Below are 17,174 nucleotides of genomic sequence, written 5' to 3'. Positions count from 1 at the left end.
ATTTGATTTAAATTTTAATAAAAATATCTAAATCGAATCAAATTGATTGGTTTTGCCTAGAAAAAATAAGAGCAAATTTTATTTATATTTTCAATTTTGATTAACTCATGTCAGCTTAGTTCAATGTAATTTGTTTATATCTGTTTTGATACCTTTAACATGTTGGATTACCAACCTTTGCCTATGAAACAATATACAGTTAGCGTGTGTGTATGCATATATTAAAAAAAAATATAGTCTTTAATCCTTATAATTTTATTAAATTTTATTTTTATTTTTAATTATTTTTAATATTTTTAATTCTTATAAAATTAAAAAAATTAAAAAAATTAAAATTATAAAAACATAAAAAATAAAATATTCACTCGATTTTTTTAAATATAAAGATTAAAAATATTTAAAAAATAATTATAGGTATTAAAACATTGGGAAAAGTCAATAAGACTTTGGAGCAAGTAGCAACGACTTCCAGAGTCCAGAGCTATTAGTCTAAGATGTTGTCTATTTGGTAAACATGTGGAGACCATTGTTGCAGAATTCAATGCAAGTCTGAAGAAGTTGCCTTCCTTGATCAAATATCTGTTGCCTATATTTGCAATTAGTACAAAAACCAGGCGGTGAACAAATTAAAGCCCGTGAACACTTCAATATATACATCTTATTTCAAGGGTCAGAGTCTTAATTGGGATTTAATAAATTAAGTTTCTTGTTTAGTTATAATTATACTAGCAAACCCCTTAGACTTTTGCATTTTCAAGGTCATCAACAAACAAAACAACTCTCGCAATTTCATCATCTTTTTCCTTCAACCCCTTCACACCCACGCGTTTCACAAATCACAAAAGTCATTCACACCCCCGTCTTCCGAGGAACCACCACATTCAACGCTTTTTTTAATTCTTTTTAATATAAAAAACCACCTTAATCTTGTTTTGCTTTGCATTTCGTCTGAACACAAAAACTTATCTTTCAATTCTATCATAATATTAAATTCGATTTTTTATTATTCATTTTTAACGTTTTATTGATGCTTAGAAAAGTTTCCAAATTCATCAATTTTGTGTAACAATTTAATAATTAATAATTTTGTTCCTTGAGAATTTAATATGGATACAAAAAATTTATAATAAAGATTTAATAACATAATTTATGAATAGTTATTCTCTCTTATAAATAAGACGAGACTATAAATCAACTAAATTGTGTTATCTATCTTAAATCAAAAAATTTTTATGAACAAAATAATCAAACATTTTTTTTTAAATCAACTTCACAACAAAAACAGGTCGATTCAAATCACCAGTAAAACAAAGTCAAGATTCAAACACGTATACGTGTCGTCATAGGTAAATTGTACCCCTAATGAACTTGTCTCCTTCTTTAAGCGTACAAAAACATAGCGAAGGAGCACATATCCAACACGATACACCCTTCTCACGTCCCTGCATCTCTCTCTCTCTCTCTGAGTGCATCTGTGTCACTGTTCTGAAGAACATCATGAGTAGTCCCCAGGACGCCGCCACTCCTTTCGACTTTCCTGTGGCAAATTTCCCAGAAGACCCGACTCCGAAGACGCCAAGTTGAACAGCAAATCTTGCTCATAGCTATTATCTCTTGTCACTCGTCTTAGCCCTCGTTTTCGCCCTTCATCTCTACGCCAGGTACGTCCTCCACCGCCAAGCCCGCCGTCGAGCCGCCATACACCATCTCAGCCTCGCCGTCGCCAGATACTCCACAGGCGATCCGCCAAACAACACCGGGCTCGACCCCACCGTCATTGCCTCTCTCCCCACCTTCGTCTTCAAACGAAGAAAAGACAAGTCTCGGAACGAAAACAGCGAAGATGGCGGCGACCGCCGTGGAGATTCCTCTGTGATGGAATGCTCTGTTTGTCTAAGCAATCTGGAGATGGAGAAGAGGCGAGGCTGCTTCCAAATTGCAGGGACGTGTTCCACGTGGCCTGTATTGACAGGTGGCTATCGTCTCATTCGACGTGCCCGATTTGTCGAACGATGGCTCGGCCGGTGCTTGAGCCCCGGCCACGTGAGGGTCCAGTCGGCCGGGCCGGGCCTGCTGCTAATGACTTACCGATGGCTCCGCCTGCGGACCCTGCTGCAGAAGGTACGTCAGACGGCAGTGGAGCTAAAAAACAGCGGTTCGATTTCAAGGTTGAGCTCCTTCAGAAGAATACTTAGTAGAGAAAGATCTTCCAGAAGAATCCAACCTTCTTCTTCTTCATCTACCATCGATGATAATATTGATCGTGATTTGGAGAGACAGTGATTCATCCTGAGTTCATTTTTTTTTTTTTTGCCATTTTCTTAATTGATTTTGTGGTTATACATTTTTTTGGGGCAAAAAAAAAAAAAGGATTTGGGACATATTGGGGAGGTGTATCGTCTGGCCAATCTTTCGTAAATTTAATTAATTTAGCAGTAAAGAGGGCATTGTATAAAAGAAGAAAAGTGAGAGGCAGAATGTGTTTCAACTTTCAATTTTGTAATACATCTCATTGTACAAAAATACAAGAGAAATTATGTTTTGGCACTTAACTACACAACAATTGATGCAATGTAACCGACATATTTCGCTACATTATTACATTTTATTTTGGTTTGATGAAAATTATAATTAGAAAATCTTAAATAAAAAAAGCAGAAGTTAATAATTCTTTTTTTTTTTTGGTAATAGTAAGAAGCCAAACTTTTAAAAATTTAAACCTTAAAAAAAATTAGGTTTTAAATTGTAGTTTTAACTTTTAAGTGACTTCGATAATATTTGCTTCTTTAAGAAATTTTGGCAGCGAAATTCTAAAGTCTCGTAGAAATTTCTAATTTTTAGAGTAATTACAGTTCAGAAAAAGTTTTTAACATAATTCTCTGTCAGGTTAAAGTGGCTAAATTTAATGGCAAAAAATAGTTAAAACATAATGTTCCTAATATTGAGTGTAGATTGGAGCGCAACTGTCTCTTTTTTTTGGCCTGAAGAGATTCATTCATTTGAAAAGGAAAATAACTGTAAGAGGCCAACGTCCGAGAGTTCACAAAACCAAAACAAATAAAGGCAAACAAATAACAAAAAGCAGTAAATGAAACAAAAGTTCAAATATAAGCCATCGGCCAACACCTGGACGCTCCGCATCCACTATCGGCAAGCCATCACAGTTCTGTTGCACACTCAAGTCCTCGAGAAGAAGAAGAGCTAGAGGAGGTGGTGGTGGTAAAGTCACCCAACTCGAAGGTCCCAACTCCTTTAAAGCAAAACCTGCCAACCAGTCTGCAGCTCTCTCAATTCCCTCTATGAGAGATGAGATAAAAGGAAAGATTATCAAAGGATTCAGTTATGTCCAGTATGTCACTTAAGAGAGTTCGATATTGCCAATCACACAATATTAACGACCTGTTAGAGCAGCATTCAAACAGAACACTACAATCCGTTTCTAAAATAATCCCTGTACCGGCCCAAGACTCAGCTATTTGTAATGCCCTTCGTGCAGCATATAGTTCAGATAAAAAACCTGAGTCTACCACCATCGTTGTAGTCCATCCAACTAGCATAAACCCATTAGCAGTACGTACCACCACACCAATTGCTGCACTATCATCCGAAGACCGATGGGCCCCATCAAAATTAATTTTCACATTTCCAAAAAGGGGTTTTAACCAAAGAGAATCACCAGTCTTAATATCCACACTAGAAGCAAAACTGAGTGGTAATAGTCCCTTAGCAGTCTAGAAATTCTGTAACTTAACGTTTCAGATCATAGTAACTCACCTTGGATTTGGTTAATTTCAAAATAATCCAACAGCACCAAACTATATTGGCCTTTCCATAAATATCAAATGGAGACTCCCCACATAACAAAGTAGAAAATCATTCTTTGATACTATGAATAGGTAAAGAATCAATATTTAAACCAAGCAGGCATCCAAACCACGCATGTTTGACCCAATCACCATAAAGAAAAAGGTGTTCAATTGTCTCAGGAGCCTTACCACATATAGAACAAAGAGGGTCTTTTTTGCAATGCCGTTTGAACAAAGTCTCATTAGTAGCTAAGGTAGAGTTTAGCAAGCACCACAGGAATTGTTTCACTTTTGGAGAAACCTCCAATTTCCAAAGAGTTTTCCAGATCCTCATATCTTGAGTCTCAGAACAAGACAGGGTTTTTCTCTTCCATTCTAAACGGTACCCATTCTTAACCACATAAGTACCAGATTTTGCAGCAGCCCATATCAGCTTGTTAGGTCTTAAAGAAGCTGAGATTGGCATATTTGCAATAAGTTGAAGCATAATCGCCTCCATCTGTCCCTGGATTAACCTTAAATCTCATCTTCCTTCTGAGATAAGAGATGATACTCCCAATTCTTCATCAATATCCACATCTACCTGTCGAGAGAGCTTATAATTCGAGGCCCCGACGATCCAAGGATCTTTCCAAACCTCGATATAGTTACCATTAACCACTTGCCAACCCAAATCTTTCTCCAACATCTTCCTACCAACCAAAATACTACCCCAAATCCACGATACTTTGGGCCCTTTTACAGCATTAAGAAAAGAACAATGTGGGAAATAGATACTTTTCGGCACTCTTACCCATAAACTCTCTGGTTGTTGAAGGATTATCCAAGCTCTTTTCGCCAGTGAAAGCACATTAAAGCCCATAAAGTCCTTAAATTCCAAGCCTCCTCCATTTTAGGGGATATTTAGAAAATCCCTAGACTTCCAATGTATACCTCCATTTTTAGAGCGCAACTGTCGGGCTGATATTAATCTTGCAATAAACATTATTGCTGAAGAGGAAAGGGGAAAATCATTTGAAACCACTTAAATTAGGCAAAATTTATCATAAAAAAATTTAAAAAATTTAATTTATAATACAAATAAAATCATTGCAAAATTTTAAGGATTTACAACAACAACATCATTATTTTAAAAATAAATATTACGTTTTTTTTAAATATGACTTCAAATTCGCCAAAAGTAATATAACCTTAAATAAGTTTGATGAAATTTTAGTTGAATTTAATTTTGAATTTTTAAAATTCTACGAGAAAAGTTGATATTTAAGTCTGCAAGTGCAGTTTTCCCTGAGAAGAAAAAGGGACGAGGGATGATGCCATGATTTTGGGATTGAAGTAAAGCGGATGATGTAAGTTAAGGAGTATTGAAATTACTTACCCTGATGAATGAAGATATCGTTGTGATTCGCTGTGTGTTCGTTAACTAAAATTCAAACAATTGTTACCGCTTGTGAGATCAAATAAATATGGAGATTAGGTGGCAGACTATGTGAGGACTAGCTACCATTAGGGCTGGTAATATGGCCAGCTCAACCCGCCGATACGCCAAAAACAAAACTGTGGGTTGGATTTTAAAAATGGGTTCATTTATGTGCGGGACGATTTTGATCCAATTCTTATAGCTTAAATTCACAACAGGCTAACCTGTAGATTGGTCCATAATTTTTTTTTAAAAAAGACAGAAATCACATGATCATTCTCTCAATTTCCAAACCCTTATCATTATTAAAATTATTAAAATAATTCAAATTACATGCTTATTACCTGCTGTTGTTATTACTTGTCACATTTAATTAGATGAGATAGCTATAAATTCATGACTAGTTAAGTGTATTAGTGTAGCATGCATTCAACTAAAGATTTTTTTACAATTTAATTTGAGTAAAATATTTTTAGGTAGGCATAAGCAATATAGCCATCGATTTTTTTTTTTAAGGTTACGTGGGTTTCAAACTCTTAATTGTTGTGCTGTCATTTGAAGTAGTGCCATCCAAAGTGATATGTGAATCATTTTGAGTCATTTAAAATAATCTATATATCAACCTTCAAATTCTTTTCAACATTTTTTGAATTATGAGTTATTAGATTGGCAAATTGTAGATAAATCCTAACTTTATTTTTTCCTATATTGTCTTTGTTATTACGTTTTACTTCAATAAATTCAGAATTTCTCAGCTAGAAAAGGGGGGGAAAAGGTTAGCCCGCTAACCTTTACTCAAATTAATATCAAATTTAATTTTATTTTTTAAACTTTTATATGTTAATTATATTTTCATACTTAATTGTTTGATGCTAATAATTAATGATAGATAAAGTTTCTAATATTATGATGAATTTGTAATTTTTAAAATTAAAAAAATATAAAAAATATTTTTTAGTGGTGGGTTAGCATCCTGTTGCGAGCTGTTAGAAATAAAACCTGCATAAGATGCATGTTATGTTAACCTCCCTCACTAAGCTTGCAATCTACTGTAGGTTGTGTGTTAACCCCTATTATTAGCTTTAACTTTCATATTGTAAAACTCTAAGCTTCTAATATTGAGTTCTTAAGAGGACAGGGCATGCTATTCGATCTTGATATGATTTTGCTGTTGAAATGAATGCTCGATGATTAATTAGTTCCGTAGAGTTTGTCCACGAAGATTGCTTTTACTTTTCCTTTTAATATCGGTCACTTTTTAAATCAGATATTAAGCTTTACTAATTTGGATAGGCTTGGGTGAAACTATACATAGCCAATGCATGGGTTAGATTTGTGCACACATTGCATGGTTAGTTACTTCATTGAAAAACAGAATTATTATAAAAAACAGAATTATTATGTAAAATAATGAAGGGCTTAATGGTGCCCGGGAATTAGTGCTACAAGACTGCAAGTGCAAACGTTATCTTCAACTCCAAGACACATAGGATTTTGTTAAGGTCTTGTTTGATGATTGAAGATTTCGACCAGCTTAAGACATCATAATATTTCTGACATGGCCAAAGAATAAAAACGATCACTTCGAGTGTCGAGATTTGGTCGAACTCTTGGCTGTATAATGGAAATGGAATATATAATACAATGTCTTTCAAATACAAATAAAGAGATAAAATAAACCGTACGTGTAGAATTTATTTTCGATCTCTATTACTCTATATTAAATAACCAAACCCGAAGAAGTGGACTTTTTCTTGAAGTCTAAGTGTGAAACTAACACCTAACTATGTGCAAAGATTTCACTGTCACAAATGCTAGAAAAGCATGAAAGTGAAGTTTTTCTTACTGTTCTTTGAAAGGGAGAGGACAGCGACTAATAATCTGTGAGTGTAGTGATCCTTTACTTTTCCTCCTTTCCATTGCTCAATAACAGAAAGATAAGCCTAAGAAACAAGGCAAGAAAGAGAGCTTCACAAAGTCATCGACGTTTTCATTCTACCAGAGAAGACAGCTCTCACAGTCTCATCAATGGCTGACGCAAATCTCATTTTCTCAGAAATAAGACAACACTGGAGGCAGGATAGTGAAAAAGAATCTCAGTGATGAATTGAGGGCCATAAAGATTCTTAACAATTAACATTCACAATTGCTCAAGTAACAAATATCTTCAGGCCTCTTGATTACAACAAGTGATTGGCTTTGCGTCTCACATACAAAGTCTTGAAGGAAATCACTCATGAAAGGGAGATCAAGTAACCACTAAACCGGATGACAGACCAGATTTGCTGAGCAAGTTCAAGACCATACCTTATTTTACTGTGTGCCTAGCGCGGTTGGTTAGTTAACACCAACTAGATAACTTCGTGAGATCCCTAGCCAACACGAAGAATCAATTTTCAGGACTATACGTGGTCAGGTCTCCATATCTCTATTCACTAAGATTTGAGAGATCAGATACAGAGCATTTTTCCCTGGCATTTCGGTTGTTTCCTGAATTTAGGCGCACCGTTGCTCGTGATGTGGCAATTTCTGAAGCATAACACACAAAAGGAAATTGCGGATCATTAAGGATACTAGGTTTTCCTTGCATTCGATACTTAGTGTTCACTAGACAGATTACCATGGAACGAACTGTTTGACTATGTCCGTTGGGAAATATGGTCCCCAAGATGTAACAAGATATCCTAGGGTGAAGAAACTCAGTGTAGAATACACAGAAGGTAGGATATGAATCCCCTCCAGTGCTTTAGATTGTGCAGTGATCAAGAGCACTTGCAAAAGTAACACTTTTTATGATGTTAATAATTTTTTTTAGTTATTATAAATTTACCTTCTTCCAAATACGTTGTACTGAGGCCATTCAGGGTCTTCAAGAGCTGAGACGTTGTAACTAGTCACTAAATAGAGCTAGCTCAAGTTTAAAACATACGACAACAACATACAAAATCCTTAATAATGCTCTGGCAAACACACATTGTGATCCTAAATGTCTAGCTGGTATGATATGAAGAAGGAAAAACCTTTTTAGTTCCTTCATTTCAAAAAAAAAAAAAAAAGGTCCATTCACTCCTTACTATCTTGAAACAATAATCAGCAAATGTGTAATAATCAAAGGCCAAAACCACTTCCAACCCCAGGCAACTTCACTGCAGCTACTTATATCTTCACTTGGTCCCAATCCCACAGTTGAAGTTGAAGCTGTTCCCGTAAAGCTCCCATTGCTCACTGTCAAACTGCACCGCAAGCATGAACCATAACTTTCAGTGGGCATCAAACTCAAAGCTAAGAAGCATTGATACAGCCTACTCTTGACACAACAATGTTTGTGTATATAGTCTCTGAAAATATGACCTAATCCAATTTTAGCTTAATTACCTGGATGGGAATTTGCATCTGTCATGACCTGAAAGTGCATGACAAGAAAGAGAATTCGGTAAATTAACCCCCAAAAAAAAAATTAAACGACGACTGAAAGATCTGTCGATGTGATTTCGATTTTAAAAAGGGAAAGAGAGTTAGGGAGAGCTTCACTGACTAGGGTTCAAGGAAGTAAGGGCTGCGTTGTTATTGAAGTTGCAACTGTCATCGGACAAGCCGTGCTTGAGGAAGTAGTCGTTGAAAGCATATGACGCCGTGTTCTGTACACTGGAAGGATCGTAGCAGGGCCCTCCTTGCTGGATTAGGCCGCAATCAGCTCCCCCTGCTCCGCAGGCCCAGTCCAGCGCCGCCTGCAGCGCCGCGTCCTCAGCGTTGTTCTTCGCTACGCACCACAGCTCCTGCGGCTGAACGCCGTCTCCTTGCGCTTTCAACGACGGGCTAACATCGGCATCGGAAAATAGAGGAGCAAAGGCCAGGACAATAACAAGAAAAAGAGAAAAATGTAGCGAAAAAGCTAAGATTTGGGGCATTTTTCAGAAACTTAGTGAAAATGTGATGGTTTTGAGTGAAGTTTAACGTGAAAAAAGATGCCTTTTGAGATGGCAGAAAATGAGACCGTTACATTCTTCCCTGTAAGAGAAATCCCCCGGGGGGGGGGGGGGGGGATGTGCGCCTTGAATGCTGATCTTGCCTGCACACTGCAACTCAAGTGTTACGGATAGTAACGGGTAGACCCGGAGGAGCAGTAAAGTGATGAGTACCGTCCCAATTTGATTATTTTTATATTTTTAATATGTTATTATTTAAAAAAATAATAATAAAATATTTAAAAAAATTATATCAATGAAAAATTAATTATTATTAAAATTTAAATAAAAAATTTAAATGAATTATTTTTAATATAAAATAAATTATTAAAATTTGAATGAAATTATTAATAAAAATCTAACTTAAATTTATAAGTATTTATTTATATTTAACAATAAATAATTCTTAACTGATATAAATTTTTTTAATACTCTTTAATTGATATTTTTTTATTATTTTAATAGATTCAAATTTTAAAATTAAGACAATTTTATAATTATTATTTTATAAAAATATTTTTATATTAAAATTATAGGCAAAGAAATTTAAATTTAAATTTTTAAAATTAATTTTGGATAATCCTAAATCTTGCTATCATTACCGTCATAAAAATGAAATTCAACAATATGGACTTTTTGTCTTTTTGCCGAAGCGTTTCTTTCCAGAAGCTAACTGTTTCTTTGATCTTATTAATCCACTTCTGCAATTAATTTTTATTCAATGATAAGTTACTCCATTTAATTTGGGCAGTTCACGATGCAATTTTCAAAAGTTATGCTTGGAAATGCAGTGCACAGATACTTGAGAAAAGCTGGGTGCTTTATATAGCCATCAATGTTCATTTCTTATTTGCAAGAAAATGAACGTACTCCTAAATTTATTTATAAATTATTTTTTAATATATATTTTTTAACTAATTTTTTTTTTAAATTTATTAACCCCACTTAAAAAGTTAATAAGTTCTTAACTTTATTTTTATTAAATATACATACTTAAATAATATTTTTTTTACTAATATTTAATGAAAATAAAAAATTGTGATAAAAATTTAATAATAAAATTCATAAATAGGGAAAAAAATCTGTTGTCCCAACCCCACCCATAGAACTGGACGCACTACATGCTGTATGAAAAGTCATTTGTTTTGATAGAGGCTACATTAGATTGCCCCTAACTTTAGTTTGAAGGGGCAAAAGGTCATTGGGTAATTCATATGGAAGCTCAAAATTAAAATTCTGGCTCATGATGAGAAGGTAAAATGCATTGCACATTATACAAGGCAAATGAATATCAGAATTTTCGGTCTTTTCTTTCCGCCTCTCTTCCAATTGTGAGAATAAAATCTTTTGTAGATTTAGAAGGGGGAAGCCTATGTCAGATTTTTCATTTTTGTTCATTTTTTTCTTCAAAAAAAAAAATAAAGGAGGAATCAACTGTAATTTTTTTAAAAAAGTATTTATAACACAAATTATGGGAGATTGTTTACTAATGTTGTATAAAGTCTAAAAATTAAATTGTATTATATAATAATATTCAACGTTTTATTAATTTTATATTTTATATCAAATGAATATTAATATTAATAATTAATTTGAAATTTATAAATTTATTTTAGATTTTTAAATTCTCTCTTTCTTAAAAAAATTGTAATTTAAAGTCCATTATTTTTCTTAAAAATATCAAATGAGTTGCAAAATATATTTATATATAACAAAATTCATGTCTATTTTTTTTCATATTACATTTCAACTAACTTTAAATTAAATAATTTAAATAAATTTTAATTTGTTCAATTAATTTTTAAATAAAAGATATTTAAATATAAATCATGTTAAAGTCGTAAACTTTTTTTTCTAATCTTATTTGATTCTAGCTTCAGTTATGAATTTTTTTAATCCAAACATTCACATAGGCAATGGATTGGTTAAGATGAAGCTGCTTTTCTTTTTCTGTGATTTGCAATTATTATGCTGCTATGGCCCATGTGTGATGCCAGATCTTCTATCAATTATTATATTCATTTTGTTTGTGTTTGTGCCACCTTCCATATTGTGGAATGTTTGCTCGTATTATTTATTATACTGCATCATTATTTTACAATGGAGCTCAGCTGCGGAGTGACGGGTGTCAACTGTCAAGGCATACAAAATATCAAACAAAACTTTCTGAATGATTTACAGCTTGAGGATATCACTAAGAAGCAAAATGCAGGATAAAATGACAGCGTTTAAGCCAATCTTCAAGAGTATATATTAGTAACAGAGACAGGGGATAAAGAGCAAAGGCTATAAAACACGTCCAAAGAGGGAAGGTGGTGCGAAAGAAGGCAATGAGACCCATTATAGTGCAGACAATTAGAATGATGAGTACCTCAGATGAGAAATTCCATGTCAAGCCACGAATGTAAACCAGACCCAAGAACACTGATAGGGAAAGCATGTTGCTCATTGTCACTGACCCATATATCTGCATCAATGTCATGTTATATAAGTGTTATTGTTTCATAGGTTAATTCTAAGAAGAAGCTTCAGGTTAGTTTGATGCAGACAAGATTAAAGGAGGAAGCAAACCTCACAGTATGTGAGTGATGCTGTTCTGATTTTTTTTCGGCTTGCAAAGATCAGCCCAGAGTCAATTTCACTTGAGCTAGCAAAAGGGAGGATGATAAATGAGACAAAAAAGGAAGGGATGCTTGTGGCTGTTGAGAAGTTGTCCACTGCATCTACAAGAGGATCAGCAAACACGGCAGCAATTGCAGTTCCCAGAAGCAGCATCAGAACTGCTTTCAAAGTGTTCCACCTTGGATTTTTCGCCACACTTCCCATGGTCTCATCACCATGATCACCTAACAAAACATCTTGTTCTTCAACTGTTTTCTGCAGATGAATGATATATACATGTTATCAATGAGGTGTTTATATGTTAGCTAGGTTGATGAATATGCTTGGTTTAATTTGGTTGATGAATATACTTTATGAAAGTTGTTCAAGAGCTCAAGTGTTGAGGGACTCTGCTCATTGTTTCTTGCAGAGCGCTTAGCTTTTTGAAGCCATCTTGTAATTCCTCTGATAAACTCTTCCTGATCAATTCTTGAGTCATGAGACTTGTCAAAATCCAACATGATATCTTCCACGGCTTCGTCTAACTCCATTTTTGTTTCCTTAAGGTGCATTCCTAACATCAGAGCTCTTAAATCTTTTCCTCTTATGCATCCATCAGAATTCTTATCAAGTGTCTCAAATACCCTGTAAGTTTACCATATCGATGTAGACAACCTTACTCACTTTGTTTAGCTCATATTGTCAAACACTGACTATAGAAGACTGAATTTGTTGACTCACTTTTGTATAACCTTGGTGTTAGGTTCCCCATTGTCTTTAAGGAACCATCCTCCTCCAACTTGTGACTTTAGATGTTCTAGAAGGCCTGACATTAAGTTCTTATGTTTAACATAGACAAGCCTTCTCCTTTGAATCCACCGCTGAAAAACCTACATTATTGAATGTTTGAAGAAAAACTCATCAGTACTATGTTCAATCCTTTTTGCCAGCAACAAAACTGGTTTTGTAATGGTTACAGAAGATATTTCATGAAAAGGTGACTATGAAAGGCAACTACCTGATAAAGGCTATAAACAATCAACAAGGAAACACAGATAATGAATGATAGTAGAACTCCAGTTCGACTTGAACATGCCTAAACACAGTTGATACATTTTTTCGAGTGGATTACCTTGAACATGCCTAAACTTGCTCAAGTAATAATAAGCATTGAACTATCTCAAAGCAAATAGATAATAATAGGTATATACCAGTCAAGCTAGAGGCTTTTGTGTCTTTCTGATCTATTGCCACTGAGTTTTCAAGGTCACACTTTCCAACAATGAGACAAGAGCCCCACAGTAAAGTCAGAAGCAATACAGTTGATCCAGCTAATAAGCCTATCCCTACAGAGACTTGAGTCTGAGCAGTTTCTTTGCTTCCAGATAGTCCAGACGCTGATGAAACAAACAAAAAAAAGTGTCAACATTACCTTTCAAGCTCCAATTGTCACACCCTAGAATTCATTATTATTCACAGAAAGCTAAACAAAAGAAGTTAAATGGATAAGTTATATCTGCAGGAAAAAGAAACTTTGACTTCTTATGATTTGAAGCTCTGACTCCAAAAAATAAGTCATGTATTTGTCTAACATAGACACCAAACGGTTTTTTTTTTTTTTTTAAATTGCAGTCTCCTTACCAGTTTTCATGTCAAACTTGAGTGCTAGAATCGATATTTCTTTGCTTGTTACACGGATTTCATTTAACAACAATGAGCCCTGAAGTTGAAATCCATATTTTACAGTAGAAAAACAAGGAAAAAGGAAGAATCCATAAATAATGCAGATCCTAGATGGCTGAAAGGTGAACAGGTAACACATAGAGATTGCTGCAGAGAGAAGCTTACCAAGAATGATAGCTGCATCAGGAATTGAGCTCAAGACAGGAAGGAAGAGACCACCAACAAGACCAGGCCCAACTATCTGAAGCAAAATCTCACTGCCACATGACATAAACTTGGCTGCCATAAGCATCAAGTAGCCATAGACAAGAACAAGAAACACATTGCCTAGAACTGCGGTGGTGCATGGAAGAGACTCATATGCCTCTGTGCAAGTATCTGCTGAAATCAACTTCTGGTTTAGATGTACAAGGTTACGTGATTCCTTTTGAACTTGGACTCCATCAGAGATCAACTCTAGGGTTCCTTGGTTGATGATAGGTCGACCAAGACTGAAACTTGGTAAGATGAACAAGACGATAAGGCAAAGAAATGTGATCTTGCACCCCATTGTTATATGTTACGGTTTGGCTTGTATCATCACTTCTACCAATCAATGCCTGAAATCGATACTGTGTCTTCCGTACCTCATCTTATATACACTCGCGTTTAGATCCAAACTCCTTGTTGGTTTTCTTTGTGTGGAGAAGGAGGCAATGTGATTGAGCATGGGAAAAGTCTCCCCCGAGAACAAGGCATGAAACAAAGATAGCAAATTATGTGTGTAAGACTCGAAACTTGTGAATAACCTTGAATGTCCAGTGGACATCGTCATTGAGATTGTGCTATACCGAGGGATATGAAAACATATAAGAACTATTAAATTGATAAAATTATTAAGTATTCAACGTCCATATCAATGGACAATATAAAATCTACAACAAACTGTATCATTCATAACCCGAGAGTAGCATGACTTATCTCAAATGACTTGTAACGCATGAGAAAAGGTGTCTAATTGAAATAAATTTGACATCAAAAGTTTAATTGCAACATGGGCCTGGGCGCTGAAAAAACAAGAGTCTACTCTAGTAGCTTCCTTGTTTTCTCCCTCTTTCTTGAAAGGAGCTAAGCCCTTAATAAGTAGCTCTTTTTTTTCTCTAAATTTTTTTAGAAATATTACATCTTTCAAGAATGTAAAAATAAATGAAAATAATCTATTTTCAAAATAATATATAAAGATTTATAAAAAATAAAATCTAAAATGTGGCATGTTAGATCTCACGCCGTGAGAAAATTCCCCTTTGTGATATTAATTACTAAGAAAATCTATTTACAATTTACTTTGGAAGTCCTAAATTCTTAGGCATTAAAAACACTTTTGATGTGTTGAGTAATGGGCTGATTAGTGACGCTGAGGTGATGGGCTCATCCAAGCATATTAAAGTTGGGCCAGAAGTGTTGAGTACGGGCCCAAAACAAAGGATTGCTAACCTCCCATCCAATTCGTTATTTCGGGTCCAGGGGAGAATTCTAAACCACAATCTATGGAGCTGGGCTTGGCTATGAATGACGGACCTGTGGTGAATCACATGCTGCAACGGATAGAATCTGGTGTTGAGATGGACAGGCCCGTGGGTATTCAAGCCCTCCCTCATTCTCATGTTTGTCAAATGAATTCATTCTTCTAGAATTCCAGAGGAACAGGGGCCAGAGCCTTTCCTGGTCTTATACGTGAACTGACCAAAAAACCACAATATTGGGGTGTTGGTTATTCTAGAAACACAGGCAAGTGGCAGTGGAGCCATTTCGCTAGCAAGGCCTCTGGGTTTTAAGAACTAATTGGGTGGAATAGATAGTTTAAAATGTGAATGATGTATGAGATTAATTTAACACATATTTAAATTATTTACAAGCTAATAAAAGACTGTCACTTAGTAAGTGTGACATAGTTCCAAATTTCCTTTTAATTTTGTTTTCTTTTATGTTAATTGAGAGATCAGCTGAAGCAATAAGGAATCATGCTTTATTCACCTCATTTTCAGATTTACACACCACGTTTCATTATCTCTTTCATTTTCTCTTTAGTTCATGTTTTTCTTCATTTTCTTTTCATTGTTTTTTATTTTTCAGCCCCCTAACCTCTATTTTCAATCATCAAACCTCCACAAAACCTACACAATTCTTCATATTTTATCTTGCTCATCCCATCCCTTTCATTCTCACAAGGATCTAAACTCAATTTCTTCATCCAAGCTTCCATGGATTTCAGCCAAGGGGTTCTCTTCCTAAGTTTCTTGAAGATAAAGATGGTTGGTTAAGTTTCTTGGCGGAATCCTAAAGAGATAAATGTCACATCTGAAAATGTGATGTGGACGGCGTGTGAAAGCAAGGATTCAACCTTTGAAAAAAAGATCGATTTAAAGGAGTCGCCACTAAAAGTTTAAGAAAATTTTTTGAAAAACCTTTAAAAGAAAATGAAAAGGATAGTTTGCAAAATCAAGATAGGTTCGGGGGTCAATTATGTGTGAGGAAAGTATTAGGAACTCCATAATATCTATTTGTAAGAATGAATACCTTAAACTTATTGTGCAAAAATTATATGACCATTTATCTTAATGCCTATTCAATTGTGTATAAAGTGCAAATAAAATAATTATTTAACGACAAGGGGACTTGATTCAAAATTGACTTTTGGGGCCTATGTATCCTTTTATAGGGATCAAAGTTCATGTAGTTCGAAATAGAGATTAGTGTCAATGGTTTTCTTTATTTATGATTTTTATAAAAAGAGAAAATTAAATGAAAATAATTTATCATTTGCAAATAAAACAATTTTTTAAAATGTGGGTTGGTGTGCTTTAATTTTCAAAAATAATTTAGCTTTACTTTTTTTATTCTCATTTTATATTTTGAAAATATTTTTGTTGTTATACTTTCTCTTACTTTGGAAATTCACTTTGTCAATATAAAAAGGTAATTTTAAAATCCTTTTTTTATTTAATGTGCCTAAGAAAACTTATTGTCACTCATGGACGTACAATTGACCTTAATGCCTTTTAAAGTTCTATGTTTCCCTTATAATATGAAATCTTAAATTATTTACTAAGTATTTTATTTTAACATCTTTCTGATGTTATATATTGAAAATTTATTCAATTAAATTCAATGTAGCTATGGAGACTTATTGTCACTCATGATAGTAGAATGAATTTGATGCCTATGGTGAGTCAACATTACTTATGACAAAAAACGTGAGGCAAAAAAAATAATTATTTATTATTTAACTGCATATCATGATTTAATTTATTTGTTATTACGTTTATTTCTTGTGAGTATGATTACTGTTATTGTTAAAAGATGAAAAAATATAAATGAATAATAATGATTGTTTATTATTATTATTATTATTATTATTATTATTTTAAAAAGATATTTTATTATATTTTAAAAATACTTATTATTCAATTATTATTTAATCCATTTGATTCATTATTAGTTTTTTTTTAAGATGAGTTTGAAATAAACCATTTTTTAGATAGTAAGTCCTTGAAGATGATTTTAAACCAACTCCTATGATAATTTATTACTACTCACAATTTATTGATTAATATCTAAGTATTTATGGTGACTTGGTACCTTTGTAGAAAGAAAAAATGAATAACTTGCCTTCCCACTTTTCAAAAAAATTTTGATGTTTGTTGTCTTTAAATTATGATA

At 33.9% G+C, this 17,174-nt stretch overlaps 2 protein-coding genes and 1 pseudogene across 6 annotated transcripts; 1 reads left to right on the top strand and 2 right to left on the bottom strand.

Moving 5' to 3' along the window:
* Positions 1-2,589, top strand: part of LOC129313256 (RING-H2 finger protein ATL40-like) — a 3,211-nt pseudogene extending 622 nt beyond the window's left edge.
* Positions 2,590-6,823: 4,234 nt separating this feature from the next.
* Positions 6,824-9,253, bottom strand: LOC129314359 (PLASMODESMATA CALLOSE-BINDING PROTEIN 5-like). 5 transcript variants are annotated; one of them, XR_008594085.1, is made up of 5 exons: positions 8,762-9,253; positions 8,602-8,629; positions 7,847-8,459; positions 7,534-7,755; positions 6,824-7,295 (listed from the first exon to the last, which is right to left on the bottom strand). XR_008594085.1 is itself a non-coding variant. In XM_054957783.1 (3 exons), the coding sequence occupies exons 1-3, from the start codon at positions 9,132-9,134 to the stop codon at positions 8,300-8,302; spliced, it is 561 nt and encodes a 186-aa protein (XP_054813758.1). In that variant the 5' UTR covers positions 9,135-9,253; the 3' UTR covers positions 6,824-8,299. The 5 variants fall into 5 exon arrangements, 1 of the variants encoding a protein (XP_054813758.1); XR_008594086.1 differs by having other exon boundaries at positions 8,057-8,459; XR_008594084.1 differs by having other exon boundaries at positions 7,534-8,459.
* A 1,988-nt stretch (positions 9,254-11,241) lies between these two features.
* Positions 11,242-16,779, bottom strand: LOC129314367 (sodium/calcium exchanger NCL-like). Its single transcript, XM_054957794.1, has 7 exons — positions 13,641-16,779; positions 12,994-13,189; positions 12,811-12,871; positions 12,534-12,682; positions 12,164-12,437; positions 11,763-12,068; positions 11,242-11,658 (listed from the first exon to the last, which is right to left on the bottom strand). The coding sequence occupies exons 1-7, from the start codon at positions 14,023-14,025 to the stop codon at positions 11,386-11,388; spliced, it is 1,644 nt and encodes a 547-aa protein (XP_054813769.1). The 5' UTR covers positions 14,026-16,779; the 3' UTR covers positions 11,242-11,385.
* Positions 16,780-17,174: the final 395 nt, after the last annotated feature.

Source organism: Prosopis cineraria, unplaced genomic scaffold (genome assembly GCF_029017545.1).
Source record: "Prosopis cineraria cultivar Desert tree isolate PC_DT_omini unplaced genomic scaffold, ASM2901754v1 PC6, whole genome shotgun sequence".
Classification (NCBI taxonomy): domain Eukaryota; kingdom Viridiplantae; phylum Streptophyta; class Magnoliopsida; order Fabales; family Fabaceae; genus Prosopis; species Prosopis cineraria.
The sequence above is the reverse complement of the archived record's forward strand: the minus strand, read 5'-3'. Positions and strand labels throughout refer to the sequence as shown.